Below are 21,577 nucleotides of genomic sequence, written 5' to 3'. Positions count from 1 at the left end.
TTTATTTTAAAGTCTAGATTGTCTGACATAAGTATGGCTACTCCAGCTTTCCTTTGTTGACCATTAGCATGGTAGATGGTTCTCCATCCCCTTATTTTCAATGAAGGTATCTTTAGGGCTAAAGTGGGTCTTTTGTAAACAGCATGTAGATGGATCTTGTTTTCTAATCCATTCTGTTACCCTATGTCTTTGACTAGAGCTTTGGGTCCATTGACCTTTAGAGTGAGTACTGAAAGATATGAATTTATTGCCATTATGATGCTTTTAGAGTTGGAGTTTCTGGTGGTGTTCTCTGGTCCTTTCTAATCTTTGTTGCTTTTGGTATTTATATATATATATATATATATATATATATATATATATATTTAATAAATATAAATATATATTTAAATATATAAATAATATATAAATATATATATTTTTTCATCTTCTCTCCCCTCAGAGTCCCCTTAAAATTTATTGCAGGGCTGGTTTAGTGGTCACAAACTCATTTAGTTTTTGTTTGGGAAAATTTTTATCTCTCCTTCTATTTTGAATGACAGCTTTGCTGGATAAAGAATTCTTGGCTGCATATTTTTCTGATTCAGCACACTGAATATATCCCGCCACTCCTTTCTGGCCTGCCAAGTTTCTGTGGATAGGTCTGCTGCAAACCTGATCTGTCTTCTCTTGTAGGTTAGGGACTGTTTTTCACTTGCTGCATTCATGATTCTCTCCTTGCCTGAGTATTTTGTGAATTTGACTATGATATGCCTCGTTGATGGTCGTTTTTTTTATTGAATCTAATGGAGGTCCTCTGTGCTTCCTGGATTTTGGTGTCTGTGTCTTTCTCCAGGTTAGGAGTTTTCTGCTATGATTTGCTCACATAATCCTTCTACCCCTATTTCTCTCTCTTCCTCTTCTGGGACCTCTATGCTTCTGATGTTGTACCTTTTTAATGAGTCACTGATTTCTTTAATTCTTAAATCTTAAATTCTCCTTTGCCTTCGTCTCCCTCTTTTTTTCTGCTTCATGATTCTGTATAAGTTTGCCCTCTATATCGCCGATTCTCTGTTCTGCCTCATCCATCCTTAATGCATCCATCTGTGATTGCAGCTCAGTTATAGCATTTTTAATTTCATTCTGGCTACTTTTTACTTCTTTTATCTATGCAGAGAGGGATTCTAATCTATTTTCAACTCCAGCTAGTATTCTTATTATTGTCTAAATTCTGGTTCAGACATCTTGCTTATATCTGTGTTGGTTAAATCCCTGGCTGTCGTTTCTTTGTGCTCTTTCTTTTGGAGAGAATTCCTTCATTTTGTCATTTTGAGAGTGAAAAGGAATTAACGAGGTAGAAAAATTAAAATAAAAAATTAAGATTAAAAAAGTATTAAAATTAAAAAACTAAAAACACACCCACACACACAAATCGAATAAGTGGTGCTAGATCTTAGGTGTGTTTTGGTCTGGGTGTTGAAAGTGGTTTGACAGATTAGAGAAAAAAAAGGTGGGGGGGAAGAAAAAAAATCTTTTGAGAATTTGAAAAAATGAATACACTGAAGTAGACTAAAATGAGATGGTGGGAGTAAAATAGAATTTGAAAAAGTGTAAATAAAAGCAAAAAATATAGTAAAAAAATAAAATATTTTTAATAAAAATTAAAAATAAAAATGATTTGTTCTTTTTTTGTATTCAAGATTAAGAAAAGAACCAAAAAGAGAAAAAGAGAAAAAGAGAAAAAAAGGCAAAAAAAGGAAATCATTTGAAATTTTGAAAAAGTGAATACACTGTAGTAGACTAAAATAAAATGATTGAAGTAAAATAGAATTTGAAAAAATTTACATAAAAGCAAAAAATGTAGTAAAAACATTAAAGAAAAATATTTTAATAGAAATTGTAAGTCAAAATGAAGTTTTTCTCTTTCTGCATTCAAGAATAACAAAAGAAACAGAAAAGAGAAAAAAGGAAAAAAAAAGGAAATCGTTTGAAAATTTGAAAAGGTGAATACACTAAAGTAGACTAAACATGATGGAAGTAAAATAGAATTTGAAACAATTTACACAAAAGTAAAAAATGTAGTAAAAAATTAAAGAAACATATTTTTAATAAAAAGTGAAAATAAAAATTAATTTTTTCTCTTTCTGTATTCAAGAAAAAGAAGTGTAAAAGAGAAAAAAAAAGAAAGAAAATTGAATAGATGGACCTGCTAACAGATTGAAGTAGGACTGAAATTACTTCGTTTTCTCCTAGAAGTAAGACTATGTAGTGCTTTATAGTCCATAAACTAAGTAGTTGGTGAGACTTGTGTTCTTGAAGAACCAGGTTGGCCCAGCTGGGTGGTGCTCAGTGTAAGTGCTCCGTTCTCCACTAGATGGCGCTGCTAGCTGACTGGGGTGGAGCATTGTGGTGCTGAAAGATGCGTATGCGCATGTGCGGGAGCAGTGAAAAATGGCGTCACACAGGTACTCAGCCTCTGGTTTCAGAATTCTCTTCTCCCGGATCAGCAATCGCGCACCCGTCCTGTGTCTTCAGCTTTCATCCGTTCCCCCACTTTTTCACTTTCCGTGACCAGGCCCCAGGCAGTACCTCTCTCCCGAGTTTTGTCTCAGATGCAGCTGTTTTCCCTGGCCCCTTACTTCTGAGGGACTGCGGCTTTGACCCGTTCTGCCCTTTTGCGGGAGAGTCTCACCGAGCAGTGGCCGAATGAGCAATGGCCGAAGGCCGGCTGCACCCAGGAACGCTTGCTGGACCCTGCTGCTGCCGGTGCCCGGAGACTGCGTCCAGGTGCCAGCCTGCCCCCAAAAAGTTCGCGAGATAGTGTAGCAGCAGCTTTTCAGTGATTATGGAAAAATCACAACACACATCTGGCACCAGTCTTCACCCTTAATGACCTTGTTCTAGCACCAACAAATGTGGCCATTTTCTGGGGTCTGCTGGGACTGGGTGGCTTCAACAGTCTCTACCAAATGCCCTTCCAGCAGTGGAACTGCTTCTCTCCGTGTGGCCTGAGAAACTCCCGGACCCCACTCTGCTCCTGGGGATTCGCCCTTCCCACCAGAGCACCACCAGGTATTGAGCTGCAAAGTTGCAGCCTTTGCGCTCCCCTTGTTTACAGTCTTAATGGAATGTAAACCCTCTCCTTTCTCCTTTCTCCCTTTTTAGTTAAGTCCCTGCGGCTGTTTCCAATTTTCCACTTTCTCTCCAGCTGCTTTTGGGGAGGAGTGCTTTTCCCATATTCTTCCCTCCCCCCCCACCATCTCTGTCCTCTCTCTGCCCACAAAACACCTCCCTTCCCGCAGATTTTTGCTCCCAAGTTCACTTGTCCACGCTGCCTACCTGCTGAATTCTGTGGTTCAGGTTGTGCAGATTGTTGTGTTAATCCTCCAATCAGTTTTCTAGGTGTGTAGGATGGTTAATGTTGGTCTGGCTGTATTTCATGGACGGCAGACACACAAAAAACTTCCATGCTGTTTTGCCATCTTCTGTTTTCCCATTGTTGAGGTATTTTTATTGGAACTTTCATTACATAGGCATAATTGATTAAATCATTGGCCAGTGGTACTTGAACTGAATCTCTAAACTCTATCCTCTCTTCCTTCCCTGGAGATTAGGGGGTGGAATGAAATGTTCCAAACTTAAAATCAAGGCTTGATCTTTCTGGAAATATCACATCCCAAAGCTCTAGGGGCCAGCCAGAATCACTTCATTAGCATAAGTTTCCTATGGTTGAAAGGGGCTTGTCATAAATAACAAAAGGCATTCTTATGACTCAGGAAATTCCAAGAGTTTTAGGAGCCCTGTTCTAGGAATCAACAACTAAGATGAAATCTATATTTCCCATTACACTATAGCAATTAATAAGTTATTGCCTTATAAAAACTAATATATTACTTGCTCATTTTAAATTGTGCTTACTTACATATATTAAGATATTATTTTTATACTGAGATTGTAACTTGCATGTTAACAGGAGCCATTTTTTATTCATTTTTGTTTAATCCCCTAGTATATCATCTTGTACCCAGCAGTATCTATGAATTCTCTAAGTATTTATGTGTTTGATTGATGCAAATAATATAGGGATCTTTTGAATACATATCCTTATAGGAACATAATGCTTAAAGAAATCACATGGTAATGTCTAAACGGCTGACATTTTGAAGGTAAATTGGCCTTGGTTCAAATATGCTTAGTGTTTCTCAGTGCATAAAGAGGTTACTCACAGTCATCTCTGAATTTCAAAGTCCTCACCAGTAAGATGGGTATAATTGCAAGACCATGAAAAGGTTTGAGAGAAAGGCACGCACACACACACACACACACACACACACACAGGCAGTTTGTCGTACACTAAAAGTAGCAATTTCACTATTTTGATTGAACAATAGAAGAATATATTTCACTGACTTGACATTCAAACTCCTGGATTTTCCCATCTAAGTATTGGATTTATTATTATTATTATTATTATTATTATTATTGACAGCACAGTTTCCCCATATCTCTTTTAACAAAGAATAGCAAAGAACAGACAGGTGTTTCATTGGACAGATATTTGACTTGAGAAGAAATTACTTGAGAAGAAATGATCCTAATGTGTACATGTTTAGTAGTGACCTAAGAGTTACATAATTAGGATCATACCTACACTGAAGTTCACCAAACAGGTGACTATTTTCCTCTTTTAACTATAGATAAACTATACATATTTAACATTCATAGTCTGATACTCCCTTAAAGACTTAAAAAGGGCTATATCAACATTTTTTAATACTAGCTTGAAATTTTTTGTTATATATTTAAATGTCTTTTATTATTTCTGTAAATTAAAAGTATTACTTTGTTTACAGTTCTGGTGTTCATGAGAACCTGGACATTTTTTAAGAAATAGAGGCAAAGTTTTATTTATACACAATATTGCAAGAAATCATGGACTTATCTCTGATTCCCTTACTAAGAAATAGATACTAATACACATTTCTCTATAATTGAGTGTTTTCACAGGTTCCTCTTTCCAAATAAGTTAGACACTTGTATTTTGATTTAAAGATTTAGAACCATTCCTACTCAGAACACTTCTCAGACATCTGGAACCAGTAGGTACAAGAATAGTAAATGCTAAAAACCTAATTAATTGCGAGCACTTTCTCCTTAACAACTTTATTCCAATCAAAATCCTTAATAACTTTAAAAGGTTATACCTTTACCTCCAGACAGCTTATATTCTACATGCACTCATCATATCTATTAATACATGGGTAGTACAGAAATTTGTTTACATGAAGTACTTTGTTATATACACTACAATTTCAGTCTGGTTTGAAATCTATCATTAATATTTTTTCTTTAACCTAGCAGTTTTGTTGTAATACTTTTATGCTTTCCACAAAATATGGTTTCCATTTTTGACTTACACAAGTTTGTACATGTGAATAGGCCAACGTCTGTTTTAATTGATAACTTCAATAACCAATATTTCCGAGGGAAATGCTGAGAGACCCAAATCATGATGAATTGGTAATATTTGTAATTGGAAAGAATGAAGCAGACGTTGTAGTTATGAGCCTACTCTCTGGAGTCACAGTGCTTTGTTTGAATACTTATTCTGCTAATTTTTAGCTGGGTGACTTTACTTAACTTTTCTGTACCTCACTGTCTTCTATAAAAATGAGTACTACTATAAAAAGATAAACCATGTGAATACATTAACTCAGTACCTAGAATTTAGTAAATATGCAGTATCAACATCTATAATTATTATTTTTATTATCATCATCCTTTAGTATATATGTAGGGAGATGGTTTTACAAGTAAACTTTTTAAATTTTTTTAACGTTTTATTTATTTTTGAGAGAGACAGAGACAGAGTGCGAGTGGGGGAGGGGCAGAGAGAGAGGGAGTCACAGAATCTGAAGCAGTCTCCAGGCTCCAAGCTGTCAGCACAGAGCCGGATGTGGGGTTCGAACTCACGGACTGTGAGATCATGACCTGAGCCGAAGTCGGACACTCAACCGACTGAGCCACCCAGGTGCCCCTGACAAGTAAACTTTTGAACCAGATAATATAATGTGTATTTTTAGACTATAATGGTATAATTTTAGAATCATTTGTTCAGTTGGAAAAAAAAACACAATTACCTATTTATTTCTCCTAAGGAATCTTCCTTAAGTGGATTTTTTTTTCTCACAATATCTTTTTATTTCAGTTTCTTAAAATTAAATACTTCATAATAAAGCATACTGAATAACTCTTACACCACGAAATGCTGATTTTATCAGAATAGTGAACTTTAACTTTTTGACACCTGAAGCTTTCTTTCATCATATTTAAAGTTTTCATACAACACCGTTTAATCCTAACTGTGAAGGTCTGTTCTTCTCACTGGTTATTCCAAGGAATGAAATGCTGAGTTCATTAATAGCCAGTGGGCTTAAAGTGAACCTTATATCACAGAAGTTTTCCACAGGCAAACGTGACTTATAATGAGTTTGCTTAGTTTCACATTTTATCACTTATTTTGAGGTTAGGGAATCACCCTGGAACCCAACGTGTTTGGGCAGTCTATTAAATAGCAGTAATTATTACTTTCATTTAGGGATGCTTTCCAACTCGGACTCTACTGAACTCTATGAAAACACACTGAAGAGATTTAACCCAACACTATCAGGTGTTTTTATAGGCTGTTAATAAATGAGTTGACTGAATTTTCTAGGTTTGGATGAATGACACATTCACATAGAGTGAAAGTCTAAAAAATCCATTATTTGAAATAATCTAATAGGTCAGATATAGTCAAAGAATTCCCACAGAAAATCATTCATAGGAAAAGTAAATATATATTTTAGGATATTGGCCTGGTAAGTATAATTAATTACATTTTGACCTTTGCCATTTAAAAACAAATTTATAAGAAGAAAGATAAGCAGTTGCAAACACTGTTAGATACAAATACAATGAGAGTAAATGTGTATTCACTTAACATAATTGCATTTGACTCTAGTATCATTAATCTCTACTTCACTTCAGCATTTCATTCCAATGAACATAACACTGAGCCTCTAATCACTCCAAATTTTCAACAAATTCTGTTTATTGACTACAGCTTTCTCGTTTCCTGATTCCGTTGTTCTCAGTGTACTTGTTTTTAAGGTTTTCAAGCATCCTAGTAATTCAGTCTATTGATTGACTTCCCCTATTAGTTTCCTTCTGAATCATTTCCTTCTGGAACCAACTTGGATCCCAGGATCTGTTGCTTAAACTGTGTTCTCACCATTGCCCTGTCCACTTGTCCTTTTGCCTCACTCTACCAGGTCTCCACTCATGTTATCAAACTGCTTAATTTTGAAGGCTCAGAGACTTTTGTATCAATTATCTGTTATTGTGAAGCAAATACTTAGGAGCTCAAAATAATCATATTTTATTATATCTATTTAATCTCTGGCAAGTCAAGAATTTGAAGAGAGCTTGCCTGGGCTATTCCTCTGTTTCATGTGGATTGTGGTATTATCTGGGTCACCTGATGGTATTTTGCAGGTGGCTGGGCTGGTCTGGAAGGTACAAGATGACCTCCCATATCTGGAACCTTGGTGAGGATGGCTGAGCTTAATTCTACCCTTTCCTCCTTTGTATAATCTCAGGGCCTCTTGAGATGGTCTCTTTAGTAGGGTAGTTGGACTTATTTCATGGGTCAGGCCTCCCAGAATAAGTATTTTAAGAGATAAAAAGTGAAATTCCCAGTCTCCTGTGGTCCAGGCCTAGAAAATGATGTAGCATTACTTTTGCTCTATTCTATTGGTCAAAGTAAGCACAGAATCTACGCAGATTTAACAGAGTAGACATAGAACCCATGCTGAATAAGTATTGAAGACTTTGTGAACATCTTTACTCTTTTACATCATTTATTCATTCATTCTTTCTTTTATGTATTCAGTAATGATCTGGCACTAGCTATAATGCTGAGTACTTGATGGATACAGAGAAGATACAATGATGGGGAGTTTTAAGTCCCATTATAATGGAACTTATATGAACTAGATATGAACAAATGGTGTTACTATGCAGGAAATAAATACAATGATTGCTAACCATGTATTGGTAACAGTAGGAGAAATATTTTACTAATTGGTAGCCCAGGATAGGCTTTCTAAAGAAGTAAAATATAAACAATGACCATCAGAGAGCAATAGAAAGAGTGAAGGAAAGAACATCTTCAGAAGAAAGAATAAAGCCCAGAATCCAGAAAGTGCTTGTCATGCAGGAACAGGAAGGAAACATGTTTCTGAACACAATGATTAAGATAAGAATGATTGAGAATATTGTCAGAGCCAGAACTTGCAGGACTTTGTAAGCCTGATTGACAAGTAGGGGCAAATCAATAAAGTGTTCTAAGGAGGAGAATAACAAGAGCTGATTTCTCTTGTAAAAGAACATCTGGCCAATATCAGAGAAATAGTAGAAGGTCAAAATCAGAAGCACAATGGCCTTTTAGAAGGCTATTGGAGGACATTTGCAGTAGTCTATGTAAGAGGTAATAGTAGTGGTAGTAAAGATTGGGAGAAATGTATAACCTCTGGATATATTTTGAAAGTAGAATGAATAGATAATTATGTTTTCTAATCATAGACAACAGTATTGAACAAACAGATGCCATTCCTGATGTCTACTATTTAACCATAAAAACTGCAACACACATTATATATACTCCACAGAAAATGCTTTTGCTATAATCACTTATGACATCAGACTTGTCAAAAACAATATATATTTTCAATCTAAACTCATATATTGCTAACATTTGGCACATTTTTTTACTTTATGTTCTTTGAACATCCAAAGCCTTTAATTTTTTGTAACACAACTCTCTGGATCCATATATCTCTTTGCTTATTTATATTTATTCTCCTCTAGGAACTTTTACTTTTCTCTAACCCCAGAAGTGATTATATTCAGGACTAAATCCAAATTTGGCTTTTTATTTGTCTTTGTTTAAGCTTATTCTGAATTATCTCAATAAAACCAGAGCTTTCAGTCAAGTCAGCATTTTGAGCTTTAGATCTGTATTTCCATTTGACTAATAGAGACATGTGATTCTGGGCATATAATAGACAAAATATTCCTCAAAATCCTTCCAGTGTAGGGACCCCTGGGTAGCTCAGTTGGTTGAGTATCCAACCTTGATTTTGGCTCTGGTCCTGTTCCCACAGTTGTGAGATTGAGCCCGGCATCCAGTTCTGTGCTGGGCGTGGAGTCTGCTTAAGACTCTCTCTGTCCCTCTCCCTCTGTCCTTCTTCCACTTGCTCTCTCTCTCTTAAAAAAAAAAAAATTCTTCCAATGCAAACAATCAAAAAATGCTGCAAAATTTCTAAAAAATATTATTGAAAGTATTAAAATGTTTATTTTAAAAATACAATGTCAAATTTATAAGAAAGCAGGACAATGAGGCTAACCTTGCCCCAAGGGCATTTGCTGATGTGGGAGAATTTAAGCTTCAGTTTTGATGGCATTTCTAGTCGATTACAATCTACCCAGAGTATTTCCTGGAGAAAAGTTCTACCCATAGAAGTTGGAACTCGAAGGACTATATCCATAGGATAAGAGTAAAGTAGGCGTAAACCCAGTCTACATATTCCTATTCCCGAGTGAGTGCAAAGAAAGTTGTCTTTGAAGTGAGCAGGGTAAGGGTGATGTGGGATCACATACTGTACATTATAATCACAAGTTGCCTCTTTGGAGGATTTTTAATGAAAATTCATATCACTTGGGTGATTAAAACCTCAAGCCATGAACCTAGATTAATGTGATCCTAGACATTGATATCAGTAGTTGCCTATAGACACATATCTCTCTAGAGGAAGAAATCATCATCTTAGATATTTAAAAATTCCCATATTTTTACAGGACATTGAATAGCACAGAGTCAAAATTAACCGAGAATACACAGCAACAAAATACCATCAGAGAAAACAAACAAAAAACATCTTTAAAGCCATATAGAAATATCAGACAGTATAAAATAATTACTTTGTTTAAAGAAATAAGAGACAAATCTTACTACATTTGCAAGTAATGGAAAAGTATAAAAGTAGTGGCACAACAGGTATACAAAAAAACTATGCAGAATGTTTATAAATGAAAGCTACATTATTTTAAATAAAAAAAACCAAATTAACAACTCAGGCAATAACAGATGTTGGCAAGGATGCAGGAAAGCATGCCAGTGGGAAAGAAACTGGTGCAGCCACTCTGGAAAACAGTATGAAGGTTCCTCAAAAAATTGAAAATAGAACTACCCTATGACCCAGCAATTGCATTACTAGGTATTTATCCAAAAGATACAAAAATGCTGATTCTAAGGGGCAAATGCACCCCAGTGTTTATAGCAGCAGTATTGTCAATAGCCAAAGTATGGAAAGAACTCAAATCTCCATTGACTGATGAATGGATAAAGAAGATGTGGTATATAGAAACAATGTAATATTACTTGGCTATAAAAATAATGAAATCTTGCCATTTTAACAATGGGGATAGAACTAGAGTGTATCATGCTAAGCAAAATAATTTATTCAAAGAAAGGCAAGTATCATGTGATTTCACTCATAGGTTGAATTTAAGAAACAAAACAGATGACCATAGGGGAAAGGAAGCAAAAATAAAAACAGAGAGACAAACCATAAGAGACTCTTAAATACAGAAAACGAACTGAGGGTTGTTGGTGGGGTGTTGGGTAGGGTGATGGGCTAAATGAGTAATGGTCATTAGGGAAAGCACTTGCTGGGATAAGCACTGGGTGTTGTATGTAAGTAATGAATTACTAAATTCTACTCCTGAAATCATCATCACACTATATGTTAACTAACTTGGATATAAATAAATAAATAAACAAACACAAACATTAAAATAATAATAAAAACATAATGGATGGGTATACCAGATTAAGTAGAACTGAAGAAAGAATTAGTGCTCAGAAGAATTTATTCAAAATGCAATGCAGAAAAAGCAAGAAAGAGAAAAGTTGGAAGAGGGATTAAAGACATGGAAGACAGAATGAATGAAAAACACCTTCAAGTGAGGATAGAAAGAAAAAAACACAGGTATAATTTAAGAAATGACAATTTTCCGGAAATTTCTTAGGTGAAATATGCCAAACTGAAATCAACAGATTTAAAAATCCCAGCAGGTCCCAAACTTTTAGGTACAAAGAATATCCACTTAAAATCATTATATTGAAGGTATCAAATATCAAAGGTAAAAACATTTTGAATGTACCTGGAGGAAACAAAAACAATAACTTTAAAGTGTGAGACTTTAAGCTTACTTGTCTATAGCAGTAAAAGCCATCTGAAGACAGTAGAACTATATCCTAATATGCTAAAAGAAAATCAGTGCCACCCTCTAATCCTATTATGTAAAAGGAAAATATCTTTTAAGAATAAGGCTAGGGGCGCCTGGGTGGCGCAGTCGGTTAAGCGTCCGACTTCAGCCAGGTCACGATCTCGCGGTCCGTGAGTTCGAGCCCCGCATCAGGCTCTGGGCTGATGGCTCAGAGCCTGGAGCCTGTTTCCGATTCTGTGTCTCCCTCTCTCTGTGCCCCTACCCCGTTCATGCTCTGTCTCTCTCTGTCCCAAAAATAAATAAAAAAAACGTGGAAAAAAAAAAAAAAGCTTTAAGAATAAGGCTAAAAATATATTTTCAGAAAATCAAGACCAGAAAGGTCATTAAAGATAATTCTAAATGATGTACTTGAGGCAAAATTTGGAAAATGATCATGGAATTTTAAAATATATAGTGAAAGAATGAATTAAAGGCAAATGAGCCAGCATATATCTGAATAATTCTAAAAATTAGTGCAGATATAAAATTATAATGTTCAATTGTTTTTAAAAAAAGAGAGAATGAAAATTAGTAGCAGCAAAAGGGTTGGAATAATCATGTAGTCCATAAATCTAAAAGAAGACAAAGAAAAAAGACCATAAAACAAATAGGAAGTACAAAACAGTTACATTTGTTGAGTACATCTGTACTCAAATGTATCAGTAGTCAGTAAATGTAAACAAAGTGTTAATTGCTGTGGGTAAAATTGAAATATTGCTAAGGTTTCTTGAAAAAATAGAAGATAACTACATGCTGTTTAAAGGAAACACTTGTAAAATATAAGGATAATGGAACTCTAAAAGTATGGAAAAGACAGCTTGCAACTACTAACTAAGCAATGTCAGAGTAAATATTAATTGAGACGAAATAGTTTTAAATAATACAACCTTAATAGAGATAAAGGAGGTTGTTTCAAAATGATAAAACCTTCAGTTTACCAATAAAATAAAGCAATTTTAAATTTGTATGTACTTAATAGCGTGGCCTGAAAATATGTAAAGCAGGGGCGCCTGGGCAGCTCGGTTGAGCCTCCAACTTTGGCTTAGGTCATGATTTCATGGTTCTTGAGTTAAGCCCCAAGTCGGGCTCTGAGCTTAACACTCTTCTAAATTAATCCAAGTAGAACAAATAGGGTAAAAGCCCAATAACTATGTAGATGATTTGGATAACTCATTTGTCAGACTTGACCCAACAAACAGTTCCACATCACACTCCTAAACTTCAGACTATTCCTTCTTTGCAGGCATACACAGAACAAAAATTAGTCATATATTGGGCTATAACTCAGGCTTCAACAAATTTCAGAAGATTGAAAACACATGGACTATTTTCTCTGACCGTGATCCAATTAAGCAAAAATCAGAACAAAGAGATAATAAAACATAACCCATATATATTTGGAAATGAAGAAACAGTTGCCTACTTGGTATCCCTACTGTCTGACTAGCAGGTGCACAAGTTCAACATGTCCACCGTACCCTAAACTACCCCTCCTGTTTTCTCTGTCTTCGTCACTGACACCATATCTACCTCATTGTCTAAGGCATCATTTGTGGTTTCACTGACATTGCCTTAGTTCAGACTTTCAGCAATGATGTTCTCATTTTCTCTGTAACTAGACTCTTTCCTTTGAGTATGCTCCTCCTATCTGCCCAAACATTCTTTCTAAAAGATCAGTTTAGTCATATAAAACCTTCATTTAAAAAATTTTATTTTTTTTTTAATTTTTTTTCAACGTTTATTTATTTTTGGGACAGAGAGAGACAGAGCATGAATGGGGGAGGGGCAGAGAGAGAGGGAGACACAGAATCGGAAACAGGCTCCAGGCTCTGAGCCATCAGCCCAGAGCCCGACGCGGGGCTCGAACTCGCGGACCGCGAGATCGTGACCTGGCTGAAGTCGGATGCTTAACCGACTGCGCCACCCAGGCGCCCCTTAAAAAATTTTAAATGGACCTTGAGGGTTTATGCTGAGTGAAATAAGTCAAACAGAGAAAAGCAGATACCATATGATTCCAGTTATATGTGAAATCTAACAAAAGAAACAAATGAACAAAACAGAAACAGACTCCTCGTAGATAACAAAAACAATCTGGTGTTTGCCACAGGAAAAGGTGGTGGGGGTTGGATGAAATAGATGAAAGGGATTAACAGGTACAATAGAAAAAAAATTAATGAGCCTCACCACTAACAAGATGAAATCCAAACTCCATAACATGATATTCAGAAATTCTTGACTAGAGTCCCTTCCTTTCTTTCCATCTTTATTTCCTCTGAAGCACTCATGTACCCTTTGTTCACCAGCTATGCCAATTCATTTATACTTCTCTGAACACCACCTCCTCTCTACTTTCTCTTTACCTTTTGCACATATTAATCTCCTTACCTGGGATGATTGATTACCAACCTCACCATTTCCTATATATCCTGGAAGACACAGCTCGAGTATCACATTCCTTGAGATGCCTTGCCTGGTGAATCCTCATAGTGTTATTCACTTCTTTACTTTCTACCCTAGAATTGTTTTTTGTACTTCAGTTTTGTAAATCAGCTATTTAAATAGCTGCCTGTTGTGTTAAATCATAAATTTCATGCAGACAGGAATTTTTTTCATTCATTAAAAAAAAAATTAGCACTTATGTAGGAAGAGCTCAAAAATTGAATTTATGAATAAAATTAGAACAGTAAGGTAGTTTAAATATATTTGTTGAGAGAAGCAAGAAGGATGAGTCAACAGATTGGCAACGAGAAGGGACAGCGATAGTACAAAAAAGTATTGGAATAACATGTAAAGAATATTGGAGGGTGAACTTAGTGCCTTTAGGCAGTCCTAAAACCTTTTAGCGTCTTGAAGGAAGGGATGCCAGAAAGAGTTGTATGGCTTCTATACTACACAAGAGAGTATGTACGGCTCTATACTACTCAGGAGAGTATCATATACATCTAGTCAAGGATGTGATAGTGCTGTGCAGTGCAATCCTGAGTGGTCACAGACAGTTTATTTGATTAAATGAGTCCTTAGTGCCTAGGAAGTAGTTGTTATTTATCATAACCATCGGGAGTCATGAGGTAAAGGATTATAATTTGCATACTCTATATAATGAGAAATGTCTGTATGAAAAACTTTTCAGAAATCTTTCCATCAAAAACAAAAAAGTTAGGTATCTAATGTAGCAAGTTTTAATTATATGGAAAAAATCACAATTAAGGCAGATAAATGCATCATTGCAGTGAGTTAGAAACCTCATCCACCTGTGTTATAATTTGCAAAGTTTGCTTAAGGTTTACCCATGAATATTATGAATTTTAGTCAAATGTGTTCAGACCAAATAATTTAGAACATAAATTTATAAACTTAGGTTACCTACTTTATTAAATAATAGGTAGTTCAGAAGCCAAACTGGGAATAATTAGAATTCACTGACTTGAATCAATGACTTCATCTGTTTCAAAGTCTCATGCTAATTTGGAGACTGCATTTTACACCTACAACATCATTTGGTTGCTGGCAGTATAAACATAGTCATGATGATTTGTTCTGGGAAGTAGCTAAGAAAAAAATGAACTCTGCTACTTTCACCTGCAAATGATATTTCAAGGCAGTGAATCTCATTCACTGCCCACAGTCAGTAAATGATGTTTCCCATTTCCTATCCCAAGATAAAATTCCTGGTGTTGCTCTCCACCCACCTCTTACTCCTTACTTGTTGCTAGATGTGTTCTTAAAAACAGCTTCTTAGAATAAGAATAGTCTTTGGCTCATTGCAGACCACATGTTTTATCTGTTTTAACATCTCTTCTGCAGATCCTCCTGCTGTGGAACCAGCGTTCCTGGAAATTCGGCAAGGACAAGACCGAAGTGTTACTATGAGCTGCCGGGTCCTGAGAGCCTATCCAATACGGGTGCTGACCTATGAATGGCGCTTGGGCAATAAATTATTACGGACGGGTCAGTTTGACTCTCAAGAGTATACAGAATACCCGGTGAAGAGTCTTTCCAATGAAAACTATGGGGTTTATAATTGTAGCATCATTAATGAAGCTGGAGCTGGGAGATGCAGCTTTCTTGTTACAGGTAAGATTCACAATATTTTTGCCTTTCATATATTTTTGATCAAGGGATTGTAGGCTTTGTCACTATATGAATTTAAAGCATTTTTCAAATCCATGAAGCATACTATGAGCAGTTTGACTACCATAGTTAGAGCTACTCATTTCTTTTCAAGGTGTTTGTTTTAGTAGTTAAGACAGTTTATATGCCTATAAAATTAGAAGTTTATGTAAATTCAAGTAGATTTGGTGAAGAGTTTGGTTATTTTGAGTGTTTAAGTAATAAAGTGACAAATCTTAACAAGGTTTTTTTAGATCACATTGCAAATATTAATACTAATATATATTTTCTTCTGCAAGTCTAAAATTACTTGTTAACCAAGACTTGCTTTGGTTTTCTTAATAGTGTTTTCTTCCTATTATTATTTATTTACTAACGATGAATCTTAATTTTGGTGAATCTTAATTTTGTCCTTGGCTTACCATTGGTTCACAGATATTCAGAGGGAAAGCAATAAAGTTGTATCTGGCATATAATAAATTTTTAGAAAGACGTATCAATCAAAACTTTTTCGTGCCATATCTTTCAATGTATTAAAAGAAATATTAACTCTATTAAGTCTTATGTAAATATTTAAATTATTTTATAACCTATATACTAACAAATCTGTATAATTTTTGAGCTATGGGTTAGGCATACATTAAAAGGATATATTCCTTTTATTCTTTTTCAGTATTATTTAATTCTAGGGAAAGTTAGTCATAATAGTTGGAATGTTTATGCTAGTAAAAACTGAAACAGTGAATTGTTTATTACCTGAAAATCAATTGTAAATGTTTCAAACTTAGTGAAATCTTGTTCATTGGTAATGTAAATTTTTATTGATAAGTTCTTACCAATAAGAAAATTTTCTAGACATGAATCACCTTGACATATTTTTGGTTCCTGAAATATGACGTTAGGTAGATAAAAGGCAATGAACCAACCAAAGAATATGAAGATGTCCTCTCTTCTGGCTCTTGCCACCTCTTGGTTTTATAGTCCTTTTATCAACGTTCAGTTAGACTTAAAAGATTTCTACTTTTCTTAAAGTGAACTATTAAAATACGGTTCCTGGGTGGCTCAGTCACCTAAGAATCCGACTCTCTATTTCAGCTCAAATCATGATCTCACAGTTTGTGAGATGGTGCCCTGAGTTGGGATCAGTGCTAATAGCACAGAGCCTGCTTAAGATTCTCTCTTCCTCTCTCTCCCTCTCTCTCTTTCTTTCCCCCTCTGCCCCTCCCCAGTGTTGACTTTAAATAAATAAATAAATAAATAAATAAACAAACTTTTTTTTTTTTTTAAGTGAACTATTAAAACAAAACCAGAAATCCCTAGGACAATGCTACTTACATGATGATCTCACTGCTAATTTTTATTCCTACGCATATTTACAAGGGAAAGAGAATGGAGTCTGTTAGTCTATGGAGTAATTTAAGTGGCACGATGTACTTTCACTCTTAATTTACATATTATTACCCTAAATCAATAAGAATCTTTCAAAGGTGGTTGTTTTCCACATATCGGTAGAAATAGGACACCTTTTTTTCATTAATTCTCCAAAACAAAAACACTCCATAAAATTAACTACGTACCTTTCTTCAAATTTTTGGACTTACATTCATTCTAATTTGTTTTTGACACTTCAGGCTAGTTTAGACAATGATGCCTTTGTAAGATTTTCATTTGTTCTCTATCATGTGACCCAAATCCTATTTTCTGAACTGGAAGACAAGCTGAGACCAGAAGGGAATACTTTTCCTAGAAGAAACCATTTCCCATTCAAGATCCATGGGATGTAGTAAATAGATTTTGATAGCTCCAGGAAGGAATAAGCCTGTTATGGGTTGCCCCCACAAGCGAATGAATAGCTCCATGAACTAATTTATTTCCAGTGTGTATTTTTTATACCTTCAGGTCAACCTCATTGTTTCAAGATTCCAATAGTTTTGAAGAAAAAAGGAAATAATTGAAATCCAAATATTGTATAATCCAGAAAAATATACATTTGACCCTTGAACAACAGAGGAGTTAGGTGCACCAACCCCCAACATGGTCAAAAATTTGCATACAGTTTTTGACTCCCCCCAAAACCTAACTACTTATAGCCTACTGTTGACCAGAAGCCTTACTGAGTGTATAATCTACTGACACATACTTTGTACTATATATATATATATATATATATATATATATATATATAATATACTATATTTTTAAAGTAAGCTAGAGAAAAGAAAATGTTATTGGGGAGCCTGGATGATTCGGTCAGTTGAACGTTTGACTTCGACTCAGGTAATTATCTCTCAGTTTGTGAGTTTGAGCCCCGTGTTGGACTCTGTGCTAACAGCTCAAAGCCTGGAGCCTGCTTCGGATTCTGTGTCTCCCCCTCTCTCTCTGCTCTTCCCCTGCTCTCTCTCTCTCTCTCTCTCTTAAAAATAAATAAACATCAAAAAATTTTAAAAAGAAAATGTTATCAGGAAAATCATAAGAGAAAATATATTTACCATACTTCACTATATTTATTTTTTAAAAATCTCCACGTAGAAGTGGACCTACAAAGTTCAAACCTGTGTTGTTAAGGGTCAATTATATAAAGAAATCAATGATTCCTTAGAATTAGAGGTCTGGAAGGAACAATGAAAAGGCATTTGTTTCTTCTATTAAAACATATCACAATTAGTAATCCTTATGAATTTGCCACAATTCAGAACCCTTTGAAGCTATACAGAAAGGAGCTCAGGAATAGAATATATACAAGGGTATGTATAATCTTTCTGCATATATTCTTTATCCACAAAGATCTTTGAAGACAATTCTGTTTACGTCCTGACAGCCAAATTAATTAATTTTGTTATTACAACTATTTTACCAAATTGAAGATCACTCTTCTATTAGGTTTGACTGTTATACAGTCACCCAAAAGTGAACTTGATCTCAGTACATATCAAAATATACAGAATTGAACTAATAGCGAATGGCAGTCCTCATATTTATAGTTACTTTAGCTGCTAGGAAAGCTAAAATTTCACACCTCTTTTTCCCAGTTATATCATGTGTGTGTGATGTGTGTGGGAGTATAGAGGTTGATGAGTGGGGTTGTGTTTGCTGAGAAGTCAGGATGTGAGAAAGTAAGTAAAGATATTTTGGGAACAGTGAATAGCTTAGCTTGTAGTGCACTGTCCATGTTAGAAAATATTAACGACAATACCACAAAATACTGTGTATTTTCATTTATTTTATTTACTAATATTATTATGGTAAAGGTCAGCATAGAGTTGTTTATTGTTTGTTTTGTGGGTTAAGTTAGCTTTGTGAACAATGGTAGGAAACTAAACACCATTTATCATGTTTTTCTGTGAAGGAATTTTTATATGTTCCAGGAAGTATGTATATATACAGTTATATAAATTTAGATTTGTAAACCACTTAAGAATTGGATCAATGGAGACAATTTTAAATTCTTTTAAATGAAAACTATTAAAGGAGTAGTGTCTTTTTCAATGGGTAACGGCGGATATTTATTCTATAAGAATTTTTATTGCATAACTACAAGTTATAATTGAGCATAAAACAACCAGTGTGTATTCTCTCTACTGATGAAAATTTTGCAATCTGGAAAATATTTAACGCTTATTTACTCTGTACCTACTATATTTGCTTGGTGTTTTGAATATATCATTTTAACAATTTTATTCCTATTACATTTGTAAAGCCATATATTCTTTTATCTGAGATAGTATAGTTGCCTTTTATCTGATACCTGACTTTTCAGCCTCTTTCCCTTTCAATCCATTTTCCATACTGCAGGGCTTTATTTTCCTAGAAAATATATCTTACTTTTAGTGGGAAATATCTGTGCTCTTCATTGCCTTATAGAGGTGATAACATTAATTCAATGTCATGAATTTTCAAACCACTCATTAATATACCAAATGGAATATATAGAAATACATCTCTTTGAGTCCTACCAATTATTCCACACTCTAGTCAAATTAAGTCATTCTGCTTCCCACCAAATCATTACACATTTCCAAGACTTTATGCCTTTGTTCACATATTACTTTATTTTGAAATACTTTCCCTTTGTATATTCCTCTACCAGAGTAATGGCGTCCCTCGTATAAGCCTTTACCAGGGTCATTTTGACTTTTGCTCCTCAGCCAAATAGAGATGTGTAGGTTGTAATAGTGTATTATTTTACAATTCACAAATTAATTATGTATGTTATTATTTGTCAAGTATCTGAAAATATCCATAAAACTCCCAAGTAACCATGATTTGAACAAGATAGAAAATTATTACACTCAGGTTAAACCTTAAAGTATCATTGCAGGAACTAACATGATGGCTTTTCCACAAAGTCTTCAGAAATTCAGGTTTCTACCATCTTATTGCTCATTCACCATCAATAATTGGCACATCTTATAGCCCTAATGGCTGTTGAAGTCCCAGCTATTACCTCTACATTTCAGTGTGTTACCTCTTTTTAAGGATACTTCCTTAAAAAGTGGTAGTTTTAGATACCCTTTCTACTTGAATTTTTTTGGAAACAACTTAATCCTATTGATGTATCTGCAATAAAGGCTGTGGGTATTGATTTTATTTTAGTAAGATTAAATCACAGGATTAAATCTAGGAATTAAATCTAGGAATATTAAATTGCCTTAATTGAAAAAAATACAATGAAATTAAATGGAGATTTTCAAGGAAAACCTGGAATCTAGGTTTTATTTCTGTAATACTTAACACTGTTACTGATAGTCAACTTTTCAGGAGCCATGGCCATTGGGCCCTTAGTATAATTTAAAAAGACAAGAATAGGTTTAATCGTAGAGCTTGCAAGATATTATATTGACGAGCAATGGAATTGAGGGTACTATGTTACTTAATGCTCCATAACCAATTACTACAAACTGAGCATCTTTTGCAACAGCACATGTGTATTATCTCACAACTTCCGTGTGTTAGGAGTTCAGGTATGGTTTAGCCAGATCCTCTGTTCTGGGTCTCACAAAGCTGCAATCAAAGGGTTGGCTGGAATGTTCTTATCTGAATGCTTAATTTCAGAGAGGAAGTTGAATCATGTCCAAACTTATTAAGGTTTTTGAGAGAATTAATTTCCTAATGGTTGTATGATAGAAGGCCCAAGTGTTTTGCTCCTTGTTGGCTGAGGACACTTTCATGTCCTAGAAGATGCCTGCACATCCTAGAGACCACCCATAATTCTTTGTCATGAGGGTCTTTCCAAAATGGCTATCTACTTCATCAAGCTAGAAAGAGGAATCCCTAGCTCTAGTCAGCTAAGATGGAATCTTGTATGTCATAACAATTACTGAACTGATACCCCATCATAATTTCTCCCCACTTTCAATGGGAAAGAATTATACACAAAGACATGAAAATCAGGGTTAAGAATCATTGAAAGTCAGCTTAGGGTTTCCCTGCCACAAATACCCATTTCCTGCCACAAGGAGTATTTTTTAATGTTATTTTTTTTTTTTTTGAGAGAGAGAGAGAGAGAGAGAGAGAGAGAGAAAGTGAGGGAGGTGCAGAGAGAAGGAGACATAGAATCAGAAGCAGGCTCCAGGCTCCGAGCTGTCAGTACAGAGCCGGATGCGGGGCTCGAACTCACGGACGTGAGATCATGACCTGAGCTGAAGTCGGACGCTCAACCGACTGAGCCACCCAGGTGCCCCTAGGAGTATTTTTTAATTTTTTTTAATGTTTATTTATTTTTGAGTGATGGGGGAGGGGCAGAGAAAGGGAGACACAGAATCTGAAGCAGGCTCCAGGCTCCAAGCCGTCAACACAGAGCCCGATGCGGGGCTCCAACTCACGAACCATGAGATCATGACCTGAGCCAAAGCTGGATGCTCAACCGACAGTACTGAGCCAACCAGGCACCCCAAGGACTATTTTTTAAATACAGCCTACATATGAAGGAGACTACTGTATCTAAGGCAATATTGAAAAAAATCCTTCATAGTTTACCTTCTTCAGTAAACATGGCAAATAGGGTTCAACCAAGCAAAAATTTGCCTGTGATTGTTTCTTTTGCCTCTAGTTTAGAAATATTTGTGCTAGGATTCTGCACAATTTTCCTGTGATATAGTACAATATTTAGATTTAT

The 21,577-nt window shown here is 35.2% G+C and overlaps 1 protein-coding gene across 1 annotated transcript in view; it reads left to right on the top strand.

The window, feature by feature from the left end:
* MDGA2 (MAM domain containing glycosylphosphatidylinositol anchor 2) overlaps window positions 1-21,577 on the top strand; it is an 850,755-nt gene that overhangs the window by 710,644 nt on the left and 118,534 nt on the right. The window contains exon 9 of the mRNA XM_047075663.1: window positions 15,157-15,426. Within this exon, the coding sequence (XP_046931619.1) occupies window positions 15,157-15,426 (270 nt within the window). The remainder of the gene's footprint in view (window positions 1-15,156; window positions 15,427-21,577) is intronic.

The sequence above is a fragment of the Lynx rufus genome, unplaced genomic scaffold (assembly GCF_022079265.1).
Source record: "Lynx rufus isolate CCGP_SWC_20201006 ecotype Redwood Valley unplaced genomic scaffold, mLynRuf1.p SCAF_13, whole genome shotgun sequence".
Taxonomy (NCBI): Eukaryota; Metazoa; Chordata; class Mammalia; order Carnivora; family Felidae; genus Lynx; species Lynx rufus.
Note: the sequence above shows the minus strand (reverse complement) of the source record. Positions and strands in the feature narration are given on the sequence as shown.